Raw genomic sequence first — 22757 nt, forward strand, 5'->3', positions numbered from 1 at the left:
TTCCAGTGAGAGGAATACAGCAAAACAAAATGTCTAGCATTTTTAGCTTCTCAAAACATAAAGATGGGGGAAATTCCTTAAACATGGAAGGATGGTCACATGCTTGTAAGTCTAAAATAATGACAAATTTCTAACCATCACCTCTGACTACTTCCCAGGCTGACCCTCTCTCAGCTCCAGCTCCAGTGACTTCCAGTCCTCCTGCTCTCCACTCCACAAGTGGCCCCCCTTTCACACTCTAAATCTGTCCCCCACCTGCTTCTCTCCCTCCACAAGACCACCAGCACAGTCGGGCTGTCAGAGAAATCTCCCTCCTAGTTTTCCTGCACCTTGTGTAATACCCAAAGCTCTTGACCCTGGATGCTTGGCTTAGTGATAGTTTCAAAGCTGACTGAATCACTTATGTAATGGGGGAAAAAAAAACCAAAACTTGATTAAGGATACTCACTACTATACATAAAATAAACAACAAAGTCTTACTTTATAGCACAGGGAACTATACTCAATGCCTCGTAATGGTCTATAATGAAACAGAATATGAAAAGGAATACATGTATATGTATACATGAATCACTATGCTGTACACCAGTAATTAACACAACATTGTAAATCAGCTATACTGCAATTAAAAAAAAAAAGGAATCCAAACTCTTGATTTTAAACCTCTTGGGAGTTTGGATACTTAAACATTTTCTTCAACCTAAAAAAGGGGGGATGGACAAATTGGGAGTTCAGGATTTGCAGATACTATTATACATAAAACAGATAAACAACAAGGTCCTACTGTACAGCACAGGGAACTATAGTCAATATCTTGTAATAACCTATAATGAAAACTAATATGAAAAAGAATATATATATAACTGAATCACTGAGCTGTACACCAGAAACTAACAAACACTGTAAACCAACTATACTTCAATTTTTAAAAACTAACATTACCAAATAAGGAATAGCAACCCTTGAGTGATGCACTTGGTTCTGACACCACAGGAAGGAAAGGAAAGTTTAACCATCATCAGCATTTAGTGACGGGCCGGCCTGGCAGCGGCACTGAGCTCCAATCCCCTTCACTGAAGTGTGGCAGCAGGTGAGGGAATAAAGAGAAAGCTGCCATCCCAGAGTATTCACAAGGTGCCCTCATTTTCAGTCTTTTCAAAATCTAATTAAAAGACATTAGGGCCATATTTTCTGCCAAATTTTTCCATATTGCTTGTCCCTTTTTTTTTCTTTTCCCCTTAATCAGGAGGAATTGACCCTGGTGTGTTTTGGCAAGTAATGGTAGCTTTGGTCTCTGCCCAAACATGCTTTTTTTAAAAAATTTTATTTATATTTCATTTTAAAAATTTTGTTGGGGGAGTAATTGGGTTTATTTATTTGTTTCTTAATGGAGATACTGGGGATTGACTCCAGGACCTCATGCATGCTAGGCATGTACTCTACCACTGAGCTGTACCCTCCCCTCTGCTGGTCCTTGAAAGACACTGTATCCAGGCAGATAGGAAAAGAAAGCAACACTGTTTTTTAATGCCTGTTGTTAATAGTGTTACTCCTAAATTATAAACTTAGGTAGAATTTTATGAACTTAACAGTGGTTTAGTATAAATAAAGAATGACCTAGTTGTCCCCTTCTGATCTACATACTATTATATGCAGGAGTTACGCTCAAGAATGAGATTAAGTCCTCCATGGTGTATGGAAATATAGCAAGAGACAGGAACCATAGCTACCCCTTAGCTGCTAGTTGCCTAAGCCCAGGAGAGTGGTAACAACTCTGTTGACACTTCTGGCACATCTGTAAAAGTAAAAGCCTTGGACCAGTTAAGGTTTCTTTCAGCAACAAGTCAACGGAAAATTGCTGTTTGTTATCATTTTTGTTCAAAAGCAAATTTTTGTTTACTTTTCAGGATACACAAACACACACACACACAGAGTCAGCCCTCCGTATCCAAGGGTTACTTGAATCCTCGGATGTGAAGGGCTTACTGTACTAGGCCATTTCATACGAGGGACTTCAGCATCGCAGATTTGGAACAAATCCCCTGAGGATACCAAGGAACTACTGTATATATTTGTGTGTGTGTGTGTACATGTGTGTACACACACACAGTTGGAAAGTACATGTGTTACAATAACTAACTTGCCAGTCTCCAAAGTAGTAAGTAGTCATTCAAATGTTGCCTTTTGGACCAGAGATCGCGCTGATACTAAAGAAACTAAGAAAATCAGTTCCTTTGTTGTTGCTTCCAATGGGAATGTGCTGGTCCACAAATCTAGGAAATTTCCTTTAAAGGAAAATTCAAGGATTTAAAGAAAAAATAGCCTTTCCAAAGGTTACTACTAGCAAGTAGACCTCATCTTCTTTGAAATACCTGCAGCCCGCACCACTGCCTCTCCTTACAAGCGCCTCAGATCTCCCAGCTCAAGTTCAGCCTGGAGCCCAGTAGCCCTGGGACATTCTGTGTCAAAGTGACTCAAAGTTCAGTTATGCACAAGAGATTTAATGAGTTCATATCAAATATTCCTTAAGTCCCACTGTCCAAAGGGAAAGGATTTCAATCAAATGGACTCATTCAGAGTTTAAACTTCTGACTGCTTGGCACATGACCATTTAGGGAACATGGAAAGATTTACAAGGCCATAACCCAGAAGTCAGTTTTTACCACTACATGACTTTGCTTTAGCAAGACTTCAGGAAAATTCACCTTGAATGTTATCTCTTACATTATATAATTGAAACCTTTATTCAAAATGCTTTTGCACATACAAATGCCCAGTGTCACTTTGATGGATTTAACCTATAATTCTCATTTAATCGATAGAAAAACAGGTTTTGACCAATTCCAAAGATGATTATCTCTTTCCCATTTGCTGTCCTCAAAGCCCCAGTTAAAGTCTTGCTATGAAATTACACTTCATAGTGTAATTTCCTATGCCTCCCCTGTGATATCTGGTTTCTGTGCACACCCATTTTAAGTAAAATATAACCCCACTTGAATATTAATCCTCTATTCCTCTTTCTTAGGTTTTTAGTCTCAAAGCAATACAAGTATCCAAGATGGTTTTAGTCCAAACACACAAAAGTAACTGGAATTAAGTAAAATCACGTCAGCAATCTGAAAACTCAAGGAGCTGTCTTTCTAGCTCTTCCTTGTATTACCAATATTCATTTCAGGTAGTAAGTTTTCTCCCTCTTAAGATCTGTTTATAAAATGTCATTCTATTCACTTACTGCTCCCCCACATGCAGACAAATCCTATGGGGCACTATGTCTGAGCCTGGGCTCCTCTTTGAAGTGAGTTATTCTCACTTACATAACCAAGGCTGATCAACCATGAAGCCTTTTTTTTGACAGACAGTTATTGGAGCTTGAAATGGGAGAGAAGAATCTGAAAGAAACGCTTTCGGATATGGACACAAGGAGCCTCTCTTCCCATGTGGCCCTTGCCTCCCGTACACATGCTTCTCTCCAGCGTGAACGGCTGCAGACAGAAATATTCAACACCTGGCTTATAGTATTGATGTTCTCGCTTCATAAAAATAATCCCAGAATACAAGGTCAGTCTGTAAGAAGCCTGTTCTGGAGGGATGACTGTAACTAAATTGGAACCAGGTACACACACCCATGTAGACAACCCTTCACCTAGTGACTCTCATTCTCTTAATAAACCAGTTTTTAGTCCTTAAGGGAGGGGGGGCTTAGCTGGCCATCAATGCCTTTTATTACATTCCTAAGGTAATTAATTACCTTCACTAGGATTTTGCCTTTCAGACTTTGAGGGCTCGGAAGCAGCTTGGTCTCTCCGGTGTCCACAGAGGACAAGTCGAGTTTGTCCCGGAATATTCCTTTCAGGTACTGAGCAATCTTTCTTTGCTGCTGGATGCTGCAGTGATTCTCAATAGACAGAATGACCGGGAACCTGAGAGAACAGCAACACATGATGAAGGCATCGAGGACAGGCAACTCACGGGGCTTTTGAAAGTCATTCTGTGTTCATTATGTTCTTACAGTCCTAGTGGCAGTAGTTGTGAGGCGGGTGGGAATTAAAATTATTCTTTTTTTTTTTTTTAAGATTCTGACTATTTATTGGCTGAATGAATAAATACATGAAACATTTTACCATTTGATCAGTATGCAGCCATTAAAAATGCTTCTTAAATGACAAAGATAAGAGATGCATTAAAAAAAAAACTCCACTGACCAAATATATTTTATCAGGCAAAATGGCTGAACAAAATACCAATCCATGTGGGATGACTTAGTCTAATTTCTGCATCTATCTCTCATACACATATCCCCCACATTATATATATTATGCCTCTTTTACAAGAAAAAAATAGGAAAGTTTAAGAGGTAAGAATCGAAGAAAACTTGTGATTTTGTCTTATTTATTCAAAAGTCTAGAAACATCAAAGAGACTACTAACTATTATTAAATGCAGATATTTACTCTAAAAATATGTAACCAGCTTCTAAAATTACTATCGAGGATAAAATAACATCATGGAATTTTGTGTTTCATAGTGTCCTATGTCAGCCACTTCAAAACCATTTGGATAGAATTATGTAATAGTCTTTATTTTCAGAAAGGACAAGTCAAGCATTCACTCTCCGCCAGCACTCAGGCTTCTGTGCAGAGAATGCGAGACCCCAGCGCGGTGAGTACCACACACAGCCTGAGGGACCAGGAGTGCTTACATGACCTTACTTACTCCTCCTCTGATTTTGTTTTTTCCTCAGAATAAGAAATTATTCCAAATTCAGGCTTATTTCCTTTTTTTCTGGCTTTCTATCACAAATCTTCCAAAGTCATAGGAAATATATTTTTTCCAGAATACGCAAACCAGTATTTAAATTGCCGAATACAGCCTGTAGAGAAAAACCTTTGTTTCTGGGCTTGTATGACAGGCACGAGCTCCACAGTACGGGCTGTGACCTCTTGAAATTACATTCTATCCTCATTAGTAAACCTGACGCCGGGGGTAACGTAAGAGATAAACCGTTGTGATTGAGGTTGGTCTGGTTACCGGACTCTAATCTGTTTGCTGTTCTGTCCTCACATGGGTTTTACCCCAGAGCATTGGGAAGAGAAAAACAACAACAAACTAGCAACCCTGAGTTGTCTATGCAATCACATCAGGGAGTTGTAGCAATGAATTTTAAAATTATCAATGTGTTTATAAAAAGCCTATTAGCATCTAATGGTGCTTAGTGTAAAGCCGTGCCTCTCAACAGGGGAGGGGTGTGGCTGCAGCACCTCTCCCACAGGGACATGTGTCAGTGTCTGAAGACATTTTTGGTGGTCACACCAGGGCAGGTGGGGAGGCGGGGGTTGCTCCTGGTATTTAGTGAGTAGAAGCCAAGAACATGGCCCACCATCCTGCAATGCACAAGACAGTTCCCCACAACAAAGAATTATCTGGCCCCAAAAGTCAGTGGTTCCAACGCTGAGAAAATTTAGTTGTAAAGATGCAACTAAAATTTAAGAAAAACACTGAACTTTTAAAATTTGCTAAACAAGCTTTTTAACTGCTTTAATTTGAAGTGCCTTTCTCCTAGGGATTCCCAGATTTGAAGTTAGCACTGTCAAGTCCCCAGAGGATCCTCCAAGGTATACAGATAGCAGGTCTTCTCAACGCTTTACTTCACATATTGGAAAATAAAGGCAAATCACTTTATCAACTTGGCTGATTAGTAGCCATCAAGGTAGGAAAGAGCCATCAGAATTCAGTACTCAAGATTCTTCCATGTAGAAAATGCCAGAAACCAAACCTGCTATGCAGCAAGTCTCTCTTATCGGAACAGCTCATATTTTAAGCACATATTTAATTAATGAGAAGACCAAATTATTTAAAATTTTAAAGGCTATTAATGTTTATAATTAATTAAAATTAATTTTATGCAATTGTGGTTTTAATTTGCCTCTTTTAATTTCAAGAATCATTTCTTGAATGTCTAGTATATTGCAGGCACTGGCTGGGCAGTAAAGAATGAATAAGACACAGCTCCATATCAATGAGTTCATGGTCCTCAAGATGTAAAAGAAGGCAAGTAACCAACGATGGTTAGAGGCTGCTGTATGATATGATAGAACTATGCTGTAGAACTATGCTCAGGGTGCTAAGGACAGAGAAAGGGAGCTTCAAATCAGTGGTGATATCACTGAGTTTGCCAGAGGGACACCTATGCAGTCCCAGGATGAGCAAGAATTTGGCAGGTGGAATGATGGGGACGAGTGTTCAGCCGGAGAGAACAGCACAGGTAAGGGCGGGGAGTTGTGAAAGCACTGTGAGCCCCAGAGACTCCAAAATAGTCAACGAAGGCAGATGCCGAAATCTCTGCGGACTGATGGTAGCAGAAAATCCTGGAAGAGCAAGAGCAGGAAGAGGTGAGGGGGCATGGATGGGAGGCATGACTGTGTAAACAAGGAGCTTTTGAAGGACTTTAAGAATTAAAACATCTGCTTATATTTTCAGAAAGGAAACTACTGCACCAGTGTGGAGGATGAGCCAAAGGCAATGAAAATGAAGAGAAGGCAATGGAGTCAAAAGATAATTTAGGAAGTAGAATGGACAAGATTAGACTGGCTCAATCTGGAATGACTCCCAGTTTCTGGCTAAAGCCACTGGTAAACACTACCACCCACCTACCTAGGAGGAAATGGCACAAGAGGAAGTTTGGCAGAATGAGATGCTGAGTTCAATTTGGGATGGACGCCCCATGACGGTAGGAGTCTTATCCTTGTTCAGTGTCACGGCTCCCTGCACCTATCATAGCATGCCCGGCCTAGAGTGGGCACCATTCAATATTGGAATAAATGTCTGAATAAATAATGAAATTTGTGGATTTTGAGGTACCTACGGGATACTCATAAATTTTTACTAAGAATTTTTCTATGTATCTCTGAAACTTAGAGAAAACATTCTGGATACATAATTGACAAATAACCAAAAAGTAAACCAAGGGCAACTTACGAAATAGTGACTATTAAAGGAATGAGGAAATGGAATAAAAGACCATAAACCAAAGAAAATGAGTGAGAAGCCATGGCAGCAGCAGAGGAGAGAATGTTATAATAGAAGCCAAAAAAAAAAGCAAGTATATAGGAGAAAATAATCACCATTATCCAATGCCAAGGAGGGGTCAAGTAACTGGGATCAAATAAGAACTCCAGATCCTTAATATACATAGAACATCCAGCACGTCAGGAAACCAAGATATTTCTATTTTATTGTATTGTAATATGAAACCAATAAGCTATTTAGTAACCTGTGTTTCTAAACTTTATAGATGCTCTGTATGTCCTGGGTTTAGAAATTTTGAGGCCACTTGTCATAAGAACGTGCTTCGAGGAGGCAACATTTTGAGTGAGAATGGGGTCAGGAAAAGAGGGAGCACAAGAAAGTGTACACATGGGGCCCATACTCTTTGTTCACAGTGTTTGTTCGGAAGGAAGGAGAGAACGGGGGATAGGAGAAAGGCAGATGAAGACTCCGAGGAGGTGTGTGGTTTGGTAGCCGGGCACGCCAGGCAGGGCTCGGCTCCCCCATGGTGCTCCACTTACTCGTTCTTCACAAAGGCATGCTTGTTGATGGTCTCCACCACGTCCCTGAAGAGGATTTTTGAAGTCAGAGTATAACCATGGTGCACTACGGGCTCCCCGTCGGGGCCATCCCAACAGTCAACTGCCAAAACAGAACATCACATCAACAACCCAAAGTTTCTGGTGTTTCCTGATATTTCTGGAAATATCAGACAAGCATTATTTTAAGTTTATTATTTGAGATTATAGGTATTCTGATCATGACAAAGATTGTCAGACAGAAATGAGTGTGTCGGCATATTTATCAGAATAAGGAATTAATGGACCCAGAGGCTATCATACTAAGTCAGTCAGACAGACAAAGACAAATACCATATGACATCACTTATATGTGGAATCTTAAAAAATGACACAAACGAACTTACTTATAAAACAGAAAGAGACTTGCAGACACAGAAAACGAACTTACGGTTACCAAAGGGGAAGAGGGGGCAGGAATAAATTCAGAGTATAAGATTAGCAGATACAAACTACTATGTACAGAATAAACAACAAGGTCCTACTGTATAGTACAGGGAACTATATTCAACAGCTTGTAATAACCTATAATGAAAAAGAACATATATATGTGTGTATAGCTGGATCACTATGCTGTGCACCAGAAACTAACACAACATTTTTAGTTGACTACGTCTCAACTTAAAAAAGAATAAGAATAACTGTCGCAGCCAAGAGGAGCCTAAGAAGTGATGATTAAGCAGAATGTGGCCTCCTGGGTGGGATCCTGGATCCTAGAAAGAGGACATTAGGGGAAAAAAAACAAAAGAAACCTGAATGAAAAATAGACTTTGGTCAATAATACTGAAAAAGTAAGAATTAAAGATTATAAACGATTTATTGTGAGTGCTTATAGTTAACAAAGATGTCATATTCACAAGCAGTTTAGCATTTACCAAGAACTCTCATTAGAAATTCAGCTAAATCCAGCCAAGTGTGACCAAGGACAGTGATATTGCTCAACAGTTTGTTTCTCTAATTTTACTTCTTCAGTTTATTATAAAGTCTTTTAAAAAGTCACAATCACCCTCTCAAATCAGTAACAAGGTTTTTCATCATTGTTCACTTAAACTCAGTGTGCTTCCATTAGGTTTATTTCCATTTTATTAATTCTACAGTACTTTTAAAATAGCACTGACTTCCTAAGTTCAAATTCTCAGGCCCTGCTAAGATTTATGTGAATATGGGCAAATGATTTAATAATTTAAGGTACTGCTTCCCCATCCATAAAAGAAGACTCATAACAAGACTTGAATCATAAACTTGAGTGATGTATAAGTACATGTGAAGTTGATTATAGTCCTGCGTGGCACATAGTAACGATTACTGTTACTGATAATATTGACATTGTTGCATGTATGGACACCCCCACTGGCCCAACAGCCTCCCCAGCATCCTCCCTGACTTTGAGTTTGCCTTCTCCTGTTTTAAAGTCTGCCACCAGACTAATTTCTCAAAACACTGCTTTCTCCACGTGACGACTTTGCTCAAAATCCTACTCCGTGCATTACATAGCATCCAACACATAGCATGTACTCAGCAGACTATTAATAAACATCCTATAGCAGCTCCTGCCTGCTTAACCCCAAGGTCCCTATCTCCGGTGCTAGAGACTGGCTAGCCATTCAGCTAAGCCTGTTTTCTGCTTTGCCCTGGCTCACAGCTGGACTATATTTCCCAGCCTTCGCTTATAGCAGGACATGACCCTGAAATATGAGCAGAAATGATGTGCACCACTTCCAGGTCCGGTCTAGGAAAGCCTGCCCTACACAGTCATCCGTGCCCTCTCCTCTTCTGCCGTGACTCCAGAAGTCAGGTGCCGAAGACGGCACAGATACAGAGGGGAAGAGACTGCACCCCGAAATCACTACTGGAAAGATTCGCCCATTAGGAACAGCTATTTTGGGTTTCACATAAGAAATCAACTTCAGTTGTTTTAAGGCACAGAGATTTTAGGGTTAACTGTTAAAGAAACCAGATAATTAATATCCTAGCTCCTGTTTGACACGTCCAACTTACTTTCTCCTACACCCGAACTCAGACTTGCTCTTCCAGTTAGTCCCACTTTCTCACCTACAATCCTACTCCTGTGCCTTTGCTTCTTTCATTTAAGGTCAACTGAGATGCCCTCTTTCACTTTGCTCATCTATATCCCAATCAGGAATCAAATCCTTGCTCAAGGATTTAGATCCTAAACGAGGATCCCCCATAGAACCTTGCCAGTTCCCATGACTCTGCCCTTCCTTATGAGAGGGGGTCACAAATTCAAATACCAACAAGAACCTAGCCGGTTACAACAATAAGCACAGCAGTCCAACAGGAAATGTGTGTCCAAGTGAGGTAACTACTTCCCACTGCCAATCAACCATTGCAAAGTAGGAATAAGGACACGGGTTGTCAGACCCGAGAAAAGTCAAAAGTCTCTTTCCTTTCTTCTTTCTTCCCTGTCTCTGTCTGTCTTAGAGAGAGAGAGAGAGAGAGAGAAAGGAAGGAAGGAAGGAAGGAAGGAAGGAAGGAAGGAAGGAAGGAAGGAAGGAAGGAAGGAAGGAAGAAAGGAAAGGAAAGGAAAGGAAAGGAAAGGAAAGGAAAGGAAAGGAAAGGAAAGGAAAGGAAAGGAAAGGAAAGGAAGGACAGAAAGAAAGAAAGGAAGAAAGGAAAGAAGGAAAGAAATAAAGAGAAGGGAAGGGAAGGGAAGGGAAGGAAAAGAAAAAAGAAAAGAGATGAGTTAGTTCTGTTCCCTTACTAATACAGTTACATATTTCAATTAAACATGGCCTATTAAAACATTCTTAAGGGGGAAAATGGAAAATGTAAAAGGAGAAAGAACTTTCAAGGTTAATACTATAGAAATACTGGAAACAAAGTTTAAGAACAAGTATTTTGGAGTGCTATCATATGGTGTTACACTGTTCCTTTGGGCCTATAAATGAGGTCAAATATATAAAGGTATCTTCTCAGAAGAGAAACTCCATCTGTCTCTATCTGTACTTGACATTCTTTAATTTGTCTTTAGATACAGGCGTGGAAAGAACAAACAGATGTTTCAAAAGTATATAACTTAAACAATATGCTCCAATTTATACCCTTGGGAGAAAAAGAGCATAACGTGTTCCTTATAAATGAGCTAATTTCTTTTCAAAAAGAAGGCAAAGTAGAAAGGGCAATGCCACACTGACTTGATTATCATACACACATAAAAATATCTCTTAATAAGAAATAATGCTATTTGCAGCAACATGGTTGGACCTGGAGGTCATCATTCTAAGTGAAGTAAGTGAGAAAGAGAAAGAAAAATGCCATACAATATCACTTATATGTGGAATCTAAAAAAAAAAAAAAGGACACAAATGAACTACTTATTATTTATAACTTAGATGATTGACTTCTTGAATATGTGTAAGTACATTTGACTGTTCTTTATGATTGGATTACTGCATTCTGCTGAATCTTATTTTGTGGTTGGCTTTATTCCTTTGACAACTATGTAACTTTAAAAAGCTAAAGCTTTAAACTGTTCTTAGAAGCAATCCAGTATATTGTACATATGTATTTACATGCAATATATTATATCTGTGCAGTCAAATTGTACCTAATAAAACTGAAAAATGATAAAAAAAATAAAAATAAATGTGTTAGTCTCTTAAATCATATAGAGAACAAAAAGTGGAGTTACAAATTATTGTCACATTAATACTAACTTTTATAATTGACCATGTTTTAAAAAAAAAGACACTGCATTGGTCATGAAAGAAGGTGCTCTCTTATACTTACAACACAGGCAGAATATCCACAGTTGAGGATGCTTCTCCCAAAGTTCACTTTTTAGGTCTATTTTATCACTTGTCTGTTAAATGAGGATAACAACACTCTCAAATGGTCTGAACGCGTGGCATCCATAGCCAAGTCCAAACGGCCATGAAGAGCTCCTGAGAGACCTAGTGCTATAACGGGAATGTTGGCAAAGCAGAAATCCTCTAACCAATTTCCTAGCCACAAAATAGTCAGGGCTATTTTTCAATCAGACCACACATTCGAGGCCCCTGGAAGCACCCTCACAAACAGGTGGTCAGTTCTGAAGGCCAGCTGCACCGCCACCATGACAGCTTTTCATAATGGAACTTAAAAATGTTCCACCCTGATGGCGCTCCCAGAGCTCACAGGAAAAGTTGTACACCGATTACACCAGCAATGCAACATCAGTTCCATAATGAGAGTGAAAATCCCCTGGACAGAACGTTCATATTTATTAAGCAACCAGGGCTGAAAATCAGGGGAATGGAAGGCCACGTAAAAAAAAAAAAAGTCAATTTGATTTGCTGACAAACTCACTTCGCCAAAAAAAGACTTCTTAGTCTTCCCTAAGACGTCGTGTATATCCTGACCGGGGACGTTGCTGCAGCTGAACTAATGGAGGTGGAAAACATAATATTATTAAAACAGAAGCTTGAAAGTAAAGAGATTCTTCAGGTCACAATACCATAAAGAACCTGTCCAGAATCATTACTCTCCATTGCTAAGCGCGATACTTGGCAAAAGCTACTTCAGAAGATTATTTGTGGGACCTGAAATTTTCAATCCATGACCTGCTACGTTCTATAAATCAAGCTCCTTAAATCCTAGCTGCAGCTGTGTAAGAATAAAAACAACTTCATCCAGACGCAAGGTAGATAAAGTATCACTGGGTGTACACACATCGGCCCCTCCAGGCTCAAGCTTGAAATGAAAGCTAAGATCTTCTAATTATGGGACTGAAAGAAAGAGCATGGAAGATCGTGCCATCAGGTTCTAAAATCTTCAGGAACATCTAGATATTCAGATGCCAGGCCTAATTCTAAGCCAAGCAAATGCCTCCTTTTAAAGCCCATCTCCCTTCTGTGCTGTGTGTCGTGCTTTCTAACCTTCCTTATGTGACCTGAGGACCCCCATTTGATCTTCCCTTGGGCTGGTCATGTCATTCAATGCTTGTTCCTCCAATAACCACATAGGCTTCCTGAATAAGTGGGGGAGTCAGACAACTTGGGTTTAAGTCCCAGCTTCCAAGCTCCCTAGTGACAGGACCTTGAGCCACCAACCCTACCCCAAGTTAGGGTGCCTTCTTCAGAAGATTGCTCTACCTTCCTTAGTGTGATAAAAATTAAATGGATGAGAATGTACAGACTTAGCCAGAATCTAGCCCACAAACGGGGATGAAATCATGTGGTTTCCTTGTTCCTTCCTACAGTACATTCAAAGCCAAGCTGACAACCATGGTTCCAAACAGAAATGGAGCTAGCACAAAGCTGACCAAGTCTCCCGGAGAAATATAATTCTTCTCAACAAAACCTTCCAGAAACAGCAGCTTGACTTTCACTGTCCAGTCAGAGATTATTCCAATAGTAAGAATTTCAAGCCAAATAACAGAGGAGGCATTTGCTGATGCAAGCTTGGCGAGGGAGATATTTGAGAGATTGCACAATTTTTAAAATTATACCGTAGCTGTGCATATTCTGAGTTTGTGGGAATGTCTGGAGCAACCAACGCCTTTTAGACAAGGAGGTTCTAGTAAGAAGGTACAAGAGAAGGTCCATATTCAATATCACCTACTGCACACAATTTCTAAAAGTGGAATTTAAAATTAAAAGATCCCTCAAAAAGCTGAAACTAAAAATTATTTGTGCCTTACAATCAATTGTCTTAATCAGGTAACTTCCCTGCTAAATATTCCAGACAAAGCTGGAGAACTAGAAGATCTGATTCAGTAAGGAGCTCATCACAGGAACATGGTTAAGCTTGGGTAGACACTGATTTTGGACAGTGAGATCAAAAAAGAGAAGACTGAGTACCTGAAAGACCTAAAAAGCAAAAGAAATAGAATATTGGACACAAATAACAAAACTGCAAAGCTGTCGGAGTTGACTATCACTTCATGGCGTCACTAGAAGCCATTTTCCATACTTGGCCTCCAAGAAAATGTCACCATTTAAAGTGACAGACAACCACCACTCCGAATCCAGGGCGGGTGTGTGCCCCAGGCATCTCTCTGCATGTCAGACTTATAAAACTTGTTGAGTGCTGCGTGAACAAAGGGTTGAATAATGGCTGAGAACAGAATGTCACCTCAAGACCTTTTGTTGCTTGAAAGGTTTTTCTCTATGTGAATATTTTATAAGCATCTTCATTATTCAGTTGCTTAAGCTACTCAATTATCAGTCACTATTGTCAGTAGGTGTTCTTTGCACCTACTGCAAAAATGCCATGTCTTAAACCAGACATACCCAGAGTGCTAAACATGTAGTAGTCCTAATGACTCTGCAATGTAGATAGTTTTCAATACCTGTCCATTTTTAAAAGTGCTAATTTACCTTAATAACATTATTGCTACTATTGCTATAACATTACATCTTTTACTTTTGTAGCAGAAAATTCTTCATGTCAGAAATTATTTGACAAAGAAAGGCTCCTCCACTTACCAGTATTATTATTCCACTTACCACTGCCCTCCTGCTTTATTTGAATAATTTCCCAAGAACAACGTGTTACCTAGTGCCGACTCCTAGTATGCTCCCACCAAAAAGCAATTCCCCTTTGCTCCATGGAATCTCCATTCCATCATAAACAAATTCCCCTTCATCATCAGACTCTTTGGAATTCCTCCTCATCCTCCTTATTGTGGTTCAAAACCAGTTTACATGGAGGACACTGCTTCCTGTCTCCACAGACGCTTTTTTGTAGACATCACAGAATGAGGTGGTCTTTACTGCTACTTTCAAACAATGGTTCTACATTCATAAACAAAGCCCCCCACTTTTAAACCTCCCTTTATCCATCTCTACCTTTCTGGCATCTTCCAAGTGCCTTTTCTATAGCATTCTTTTTGAACTTAAATATCTGGTTTACAGTTTTTAATAGCCTAGTTTTAATCTTTTAATTTTTTAACTTCTACCCCCACATCAGCATCCTTTGAGTTAAAAGTCCATGTGGCCAATCCACCCAATCTCTTAGCTTCCAGTCCTCAAAGCCAACAACTCCTTGCTTCACTCTAACCACACTCACCTATGACGCACTCTGGATATAGTCATCATCTGCTACTACATCCAGAATCCCACCTTGTGTTAATAGTTCTCTGTTCTTGTGTTTTGTATATGTGTTGACAACATTCTCCATAGTTCTGGGGGGTGTTTTGTTTTGTTTTGTTTTGTCTTCTAGTCTCTTAACCTCATTCTGTGGCTCCTTCATTTCCTTTCCTAGTTCATACACCTACTGTCAATTACTTAAAAGAGCTCTCACAAGCATTTTGAAAATATTTCACATGACCTAGAAATCCAAAGGTTTGGATCAATCCTATCATCTGTCTTCATTGCCCTTATACCTAATCTATTGAGAATGGGGTGGGAGAAGTCTAAACATGCCAATTTTGGATAATGAACAGACTGTTTTGTTAAAGGCTGCTTTTGAAATTAGCGAGGACTTCCCCAATTTATCTTGTCAACTCCTTTCCTACTGTTTGCTGATCTTAAGCCCCAGCCAGCCTCCGCCCACTCTACACTTAGTGGACAGTGCTCTCTTCTACCATCCTGAGGAAGGAGATGCTTTCAGGCAAGAACACTTCCAAAATCTCCTGTCCTCTATCCCATCTAAAAACAAACCTGTATCTTCATTTCCTCCTCTTCCAAGTCTCAAAACTTTCCCAACCCTGTATCCTCAAGTCTTCTTCTCATGCAGAAGAATGCTAAGTGACTAATCTAGAGCAGATCAGCTACCCGACCATCACCCACTAAAACCATAGAGCAAAGGACACTTGGAACCCTCCAGCTGTCAAATGCAACCAGACTGGATACTTAATCTTTATTTTTCTGTTGCATGGGACATTCTTTGACCATTTCATCCCTTAAGTCCAAGTGCCTGCTGTGTGTTAGTTGTCTTCATCAGTCCCCTTGTTCTTTCTACTTCTAAATATTGGATGGCTTAAGTCCTCAGGCCTTGTTCCCTTTTCCAGTCCCCTAAGTGACTCTGCACACTTTCGTGTACGCTTATACACGAAGATCTCTCTAAGTGATCTTGTACACTACTACCTACGAAACTCAGAACTGTGAAAGCTTTATCCTGCCTGGCTCCTTCTGTTGAGTTCAGACATTGTTATACCACTGACTGATACAAATCTCCACGTACATGTTACAAAGTCACTATGTAAACTCAGCTGGTGGAAAACTGAACTGGTTAATGCTCGTCCACTCAGTTCCTCATGAATGTGGGGGCACCACCATTCACTCATTTCTTCCCCTCATGCCTTACATCCTTTACTGCTCTCACCAGGTCCTGTTAAGCTCACTTCATTAGTACCCATATCATCATCTCTTTCTCACTTAGTCCAAGCTTTTATAATCCCTCCTTTGAGTCATCTCAACAGCCTTCCCAGCATGCTCCTTGCTCTAATCGGCCCCCTCCAAAACATACATACATAAATATTTTTTAAATTACCCTCCTACACTGCTGCCCAAGCAATCTTTCTAAATTGCAAGTCTGGCCATTTCATTATAGGTATTAAAACAATTCACTAGACCCTTGCTACCAAAAGCTCAAATTGAAATTCCTCACCACAGAACTCAAAACACTTTATCACCGACCCACGTCCGCCTCCCAGCCTACCTGATTTCTCATTGCGTTTTACCTCACGTCTTACTCTCCACAGCACTTCTCTACCACAGACACCATTCACCTGGTGAGTTCTCTCACTGCACTACTGTTTCTAATGTCCACTCCTTCTATTATACCCTGAGGTCCTTGAAGACAGAAATCGTGTCTTACATCTGTGTCTTCACCCCCAGGAAGCCCCTAGAAATATGGTAAATGTTGACTGATTGACAGACCATTAATTATCTTGAAAACAAATAGTTACCCTGAGCTATTTTTGCCACTGTCTAATCAAAAGTTTTTAAAAAAATCTTTCTAGGAAAATCTTCATCTTCATCACAATTTTCCAGCAACTGAAAGTGTGCTTCGCAACTGCTAGCACACAAGTCTCTCCCTCATGACTATACTATAAGGAAGAGGGGGAGAGGATTATGACTTAAGAATGACTTTACAATGAGAAAAAAAATGGCTCTGATTAGTGTGAGTGTATTTTTTAGGTCTCCTTTATTTATAAGGATATCTGACTGACTAAAGGACACGTTCATCAACACACACTTGAGCTCAGACACAGCACGTACCTTCCACGCAGCGACAGCCCTCTTGTAGCACCCGGGCGTACATGTCCACTTTGGACTGAGACAGGAGCTGGTCCCCGGTCAGGTATGTGTTGTGGGAAGAGGCAATGTAGTAGTTGCAAAGGGGCTGATCCATGTCCTGGTACACTTCATGGTGCAGTGGGTTAAATATGTCACAAGCAGGACTACGCATGAAGTTCGTGAAGCCTTTGGAAGAGAGAGAGCGAGTGATGCTCTATAGCTTTAAAGCGTCTATACTCAGTTGACTCTAACAAGGACAAAAAAGGCCAAAGTATGCCCATAGTGATCATCTTATTTACATTCAGGATAGACTTTGCAGGGAACAGTGGGCAATGAATGAGAGATTTGCTTCAGGTCAAATAGACAGTGTCAAAAACTAAAATATGACTTTGGGGAGTAGCAGTTTAAACATAATCTACAGAAAAACAGACCCTCTAAGAATTTTGACGGGGGAGGGAGGAGACTTACTGCAAAGCTATTCAGATACTACTGAACTCAAGCTTTGATTATGCCACGTGACCTGATGGGTGACTGATGCACTGTTAAAGCCGTATTTATACTAAGTGATCACCAGCAATTTGATAGGTTATTAAGTTGATCTGAAAAACAGTATTGTCAGTGCCATGGTTGAGGTCACAGGTCAGAAGTTAGGCACAGCCTAAATTCAGGGTACAATTCCTTGACTATGAAATTGGTTTGGGAAGATGCTGCCAATTGCTAGCACATCTGATAACTGAAAAAGTGCTTAAAAACTATGTAGAAAACTCCATCAGGTTTCCTGCAGTTTTTCAAAATCATAGTGCTTGGGTAGGAGAGGCATTTATTAATATACCAATAAACACATGAATGTCCTACCAGCACCTAAGTGGAATGATTATTAGGGTAAATTATTTCAAGTCTTCAAGAATCCGGTGGTAAAACTATCTGTAAATATCCTCTGAAATGCTGGAGAATGTCTTCATGCCCATCTTTATGGCTACCACTTAGAAGTCATGTTTAATTCCATCTGTCAAGGCCCTACCAAGGAAAGGATTCATTTCTTGGTAAAGAAAGGTCCAAATTAGTTTCTCTTCTCTGGTGGTTTTTAAAATAGTTTTTAGTTATATACATTTTAAATCATCTCCCTTCAGTTTAATTAGCCTCCATCCCTGGAAGTACACATATGGTATCAAAACCCCCTTGTCCACACGAGCCTGTTTGGGGACACAAGAGGCCAACAAGGTAAGCCATGGCTTTGGATGCTCTTCAGGGCAGTGGGGTGCCCCAGGGGTCTTTCATTAAGATTATCTGTCCTGGCGGGGAGGGTATAGCTCAGTGGTAGAGCACATGCTTAGCATGCACAAGGTCCTGGGTTTAATCCCCATTAATTAATCTCCATTTAAAAAAAAAAAAAAGATTATCAGTCCTGCCTGGGACCTGCTCTCCTCTTGGGTAGCAGCCCACAATTTATTTCCTCACATATTTTAAACACATATAACTTATAGGTACAAGAAGCTATACTCACACTGTATCATTTATATGTAAGATCCTAGTAGGTAGATTCTGCGTGTGTAACAATGGGAAAATTAATTTCTTTAAGCCTCACTTTCCTCAACTATAAAATTAGATAGTTGTATTAATGGAATTTGTGATTCCTACAATCTTTTACCACTACCAACTAGGTGAAACAAGTTAATTTGCTAACATTTTTAAATAAGTATGTTTACATTCAAGTCACTAGTTTCATAGAGTACTTATTTTAGGACCAAATTTCCCTTCATGAAGTTATCAGGATGAGACAATTTCTAAAAAATTAGCCATCTGAGAAAAGTCAAGATATTTCTTGGCATCTATCACACACAGTGACATCAAGCTGACTTACCTGGAGTGGAAAATGCATACTGTCATTGCAACAGTAAGAGAAACAGCAATATCATGGCATCTGTTTTGTAGAAAAGTATGTGTGTGTTGTGGGTTTTATCTGAAGCACCTGTAATTCCAAGGATATCTCCTGATTTCCTTTCCTAAAATTTTTGCTAGAATTTAATTTAGCAAACAGATTGAGAAATGAGAGATTAAGAATACTGGTTATTTTACCTTCTACGCCAAGGACATTTTTTGCCTTATTTTCTTCTGAAACTTCAAATTTCCTTATGACGTCAATACAATAGTCTGTTGTCACATTATTCATCTAAAACAAAACCAAACAATAGTAGAGTACTTTCAGTAAAATAAGATGTTTTCTGCTATGCTAAAAAGGCCTACTGATTTTTTTAAAGCATTCTTGACACAGTACAAAATGGTTTAAATGAGCAGTGTTTGAGGTTACTAGGGTCATAACCACTTAAGCTTTGCAAAAACACTTAAGCAATCTCAATACTCCTATACACCTTTCAGATTTAATCAGTGAAACAGTCCTTCAACTACTAGACAAATGTTCTCCGTGAAGCAATAGAATTAATAAGCTCAAGTCAATAACCAGTGCAGATGCACTGCCAAAAACCCACTCACCAGAAGCTAGTAGCTATTTGCAAAAATAATGCTTTCTACACAAACAGTGAAGTTCGCTAATCATAAATTATACGTAGAAAGAAAATGACTCCCTATCAAGACGGAATGTTCTAGGTAAATCCACTTGTGTGTGTGTATCTACAGATCCTTCCACCAAATCATGAAAGCAGCCTGCCATGTTCATTCAAGAATACAAAGGTTAGCAAAAGAAAATTTAAAAAAAAAAAAAAAAAGGGGTGAGGCAGCTAGCTTAACAGAGAACAGAGAACTCTGGAGCGAGAGTGCTTATGTTCAGATCAGCTGGCTCATGTAATTAACAATGTGATCTTAAATAGGTCACTTACCGCCTCTGTGGCTACCTTATAAAGTAGTTATGAGGATTAAATGAATTAGTATTTGTAAGAACAATATATGGCACCAAAAAAGCAGTATATGCCGATATTACTGAGTTAGTCTCAAGGTGCTGCATGTACATTACTTAGTGCCACTGGGAAAAGCAAACTCTTTGGGAATAATTTCTTTAAATACTAACAGAAAATGTGATATTTTGATCGAAAATCCTTTCAGCTCCACAATCTGTGATACTTAGCTATACTAACAAATAATAATAGAGGAAACTAACTTATGAGCCAGTACTTTTTATTTCAATGATATTTCTCCAGAAAGTCCATTATCTCTTAGGTGCAATACTTACGTTTTAGTGAAATCTAATTCAAACAGTCTATTTAATAGCATTTAACGTTTTGCAGGGGGGAAAAAAGCTGTGTTATGCAGCTTTTTTGTGCATGTTTGAAAGAGCACAGAATGCCTTTTCCCCAAAACCAGCTGCATAATGGCTAATGCATCCTTTGAGTAAATTTTATCATCTATACTCCATTCAGAGGCCTATGTTACTAGACACCACCCAAAAATGCCATAAATAAATAAAACCACGCTACCTGCAAGGAACTCTCCTGACCCCGTCTGGCTTTGAGCAGTTCATTCACCTGTCTGCTATAAGCCAGAGAGACTTACCACATGCAGTCTAAAAGATAAGTGATTTCTCACAAAATAAAAAGAAGCAAGTTGATAAAAACTATATGTGCTGTTGAAAGACTGAGTTTACATTGCAATTATTTGGTTTACAAAGCCATTTGTCCAGAGAGGGAGGAGCCCTGAACTAGACTCAGGCAGTCTACCAGAGCCCATGAGAGCCAAGTAATGAAAACAAACAAACAACACCCATCACCCTGGGCTGGAGCTTGCTGCTGCTGAGAACACGTTAACTACCTTCAGATACAAAGCCAAAGGTACTAGCAAAACCCACCACATTTGAAAAGTATTCATTCAGTTGGTGAAAATACCAGCAGGCATTCCAGGAAACCCACAATTTTCTAGGCACCATAAAGGAGCTACTGGGAACCACTCCAAAATTCAAGTAGTAAGGACTTACTCAGTGAAAGCGTAAAACCTCATAATAATGAGAACTGAAATGTAAGTCCATCAGCTCCTATCCTACTACCTCCATCCCTGCTCTCGTTTAATTCACTTCCCAAGAGCAAAAGCTACATTTTACACAACAGCATTTTTCAGACCTCACTTTGAAAGCTATATGGGGGTTTTACTGTATGAATGAAGGTTCAGCATAGGTTTATGCTCTCTACTGTCCTTTCTGTCCCCGTGTTGTGCTTTCTATATGACACAGCTGTTCAGGTGACACAGAAACACTGTCTCCCTGTTTTCCATGGAACTCATCTGAAAGTCTTGTTTGCTGTCAGTGTCCAAGCCACTCACTGTCTCAACACTGATGATTGACATTTCTACACTAGGCAATTGGCGCTAAAATAACTTCAGGAAAATTAGATTTATTTTAATAATGATTCCTTACATTTATATAATGCAGTCAATGCTGTACAGTTTTTTTTTAATTGAAGCACGGTTACAATGTGTCATTTCTGATGTACAGCACAACGTCCCAGTCATGCATATACATACATATATTAGTTTTCATATTCTTTTTCATTAAAGGTTATTACAAGATATTGAATATAGTTCCCTGTGCTGTACAGAAGAAATCTTTTTTTAAATCTATGTTTATATAGTGGCTAGTATTTGAAAATCTCAAACTCCCAAATTTATCCCTTTCCACTCCCTTTCCCCAGTAACCATAAGATTGTTTACTCTGTCTGCGAGTCTCTTTCTGTTTTGTAGATGAGTTCATAGTCTTTTTCTTTTTTTTTGTTTTAGATTCTGTATATTAGTGATATAATATGGTACTTTTCTTTCTCTTTCTGGCTTACTTCACTTAGAATGACGATCTCTTAGGTCCATCCATGTTGCTGCAAATGGCATTATTTCATTGTTTTTATGCCTGAGTAGTATTCCATTGTATATACATGTTATATCTTCTTTATCCAGTCATAAATCGATGGACATTTAGGTTGCTTCTATGTCTTGGCTATTGTAAATAATGCCGCTATGAACACTGGGGTGCATGTATCTTTTTGAATTAGAGTTTCCTCTGGATACATACCCAGGAGTGGGATTGCTGGATCATATGGTAAGAGTATTTTTAGTTCTTTAAGGAGCCTCCACACTGTTCTCCACAGTGGCTGCACCAATTTACATTCCCACCAACAGTGCAGGAATAAAATCCATCTTTAAAATTGACTATTTAAAAACATATTTAAAACCAAGGCAATGAAAAGTTGGTTGGAAGCTCTCTGTTCACAAGTGGAGCTTACTGACTAGTGGACTTCACTGTAGAATTCTCTGGACTATTTGATTGGGCGATTTCTGACGTAAACATCTTTAGGATTTTTTCCTTGGGTTGGTGTGTTAGTTTCCTAGAACTGCTATAACAAAGTATCACAAATTCAGGGCTTAAAACAACAGAAACTTACTCCCTCTCAGTCCTGAAGGCTCCAAGTCCAACATCAAGGGATGATTCCCTCCGGAGACCCTGAGGGACAAGCTGTTCCAGCCCTGCCCCCTGCTTCTCGCGGCTGCTGGCACCCTGGGCATCCCTCAACGTGGAGCTTCACCACTACAGTCTCTGCTCCCCTCTTCACACAGCCACCTTCTCTCTGTGCCCACATCCCCTTTCCTGTTGTTTATAAGAACAGTCCTCACTGGACTTAGGGTCCACATGAAATATAGGATTATTTCATCCCAACATCCTTAAATTACATCTGCAAAGACCCTATTTTCAAGTAAGGTCACATTTACAGATCCTGGGAGTTAGGACTTGGGCGTATCTTTCCAAGCTCCTAGTCAATCCACTCTACTTTGTGATACTCCTCTAAGGAAACTCTTCCGATGTCCTACCTGGAAGGGATAAACCCAGGATTTGAACACTGGAAGAGGACTATGGTTCCCACACTTCAATACACAGATATTCACTTAATCTTTGTATTCATTATCTATTTCTGTGAGAACAGGGACTTAAAACAATCACTTACTTGATCACAACTGCTTGGGAT

The 22757-nt window shown here is 39.5% G+C and overlaps 1 protein-coding gene across 2 annotated transcripts in view; it reads right to left on the reverse strand.

The window, feature by feature from the left end:
• Positions 1-22757, reverse strand: part of PLCH1 (phospholipase C eta 1) — a 76621-nt gene that overhangs the window by 44494 nt on the left and 9370 nt on the right. For both annotated transcript variants that reach the window (XM_064492163.1, XM_031449580.2), the window contains exons 3-6: positions 18883-18976; positions 16789-16992; positions 7565-7685; positions 3749-3920 (exon numbers count right to left, since the gene is read on the reverse strand). In XM_064492163.1, coding sequence (XP_064348233.1) covers positions 3749-3920; positions 7565-7685; positions 16789-16992; positions 18883-18976 — 591 coding nt within the window. The remainder of the gene's footprint in view (positions 1-3748; positions 3921-7564; positions 7686-16788; positions 16993-18882; positions 18977-22757) is intronic.

Source organism: Camelus dromedarius, chromosome 2 (genome assembly GCF_036321535.1).
Source record: "Camelus dromedarius isolate mCamDro1 chromosome 2, mCamDro1.pat, whole genome shotgun sequence".
In the NCBI taxonomy this organism is placed as follows: Eukaryota; Metazoa; Chordata; class Mammalia; order Artiodactyla; family Camelidae; genus Camelus; species Camelus dromedarius.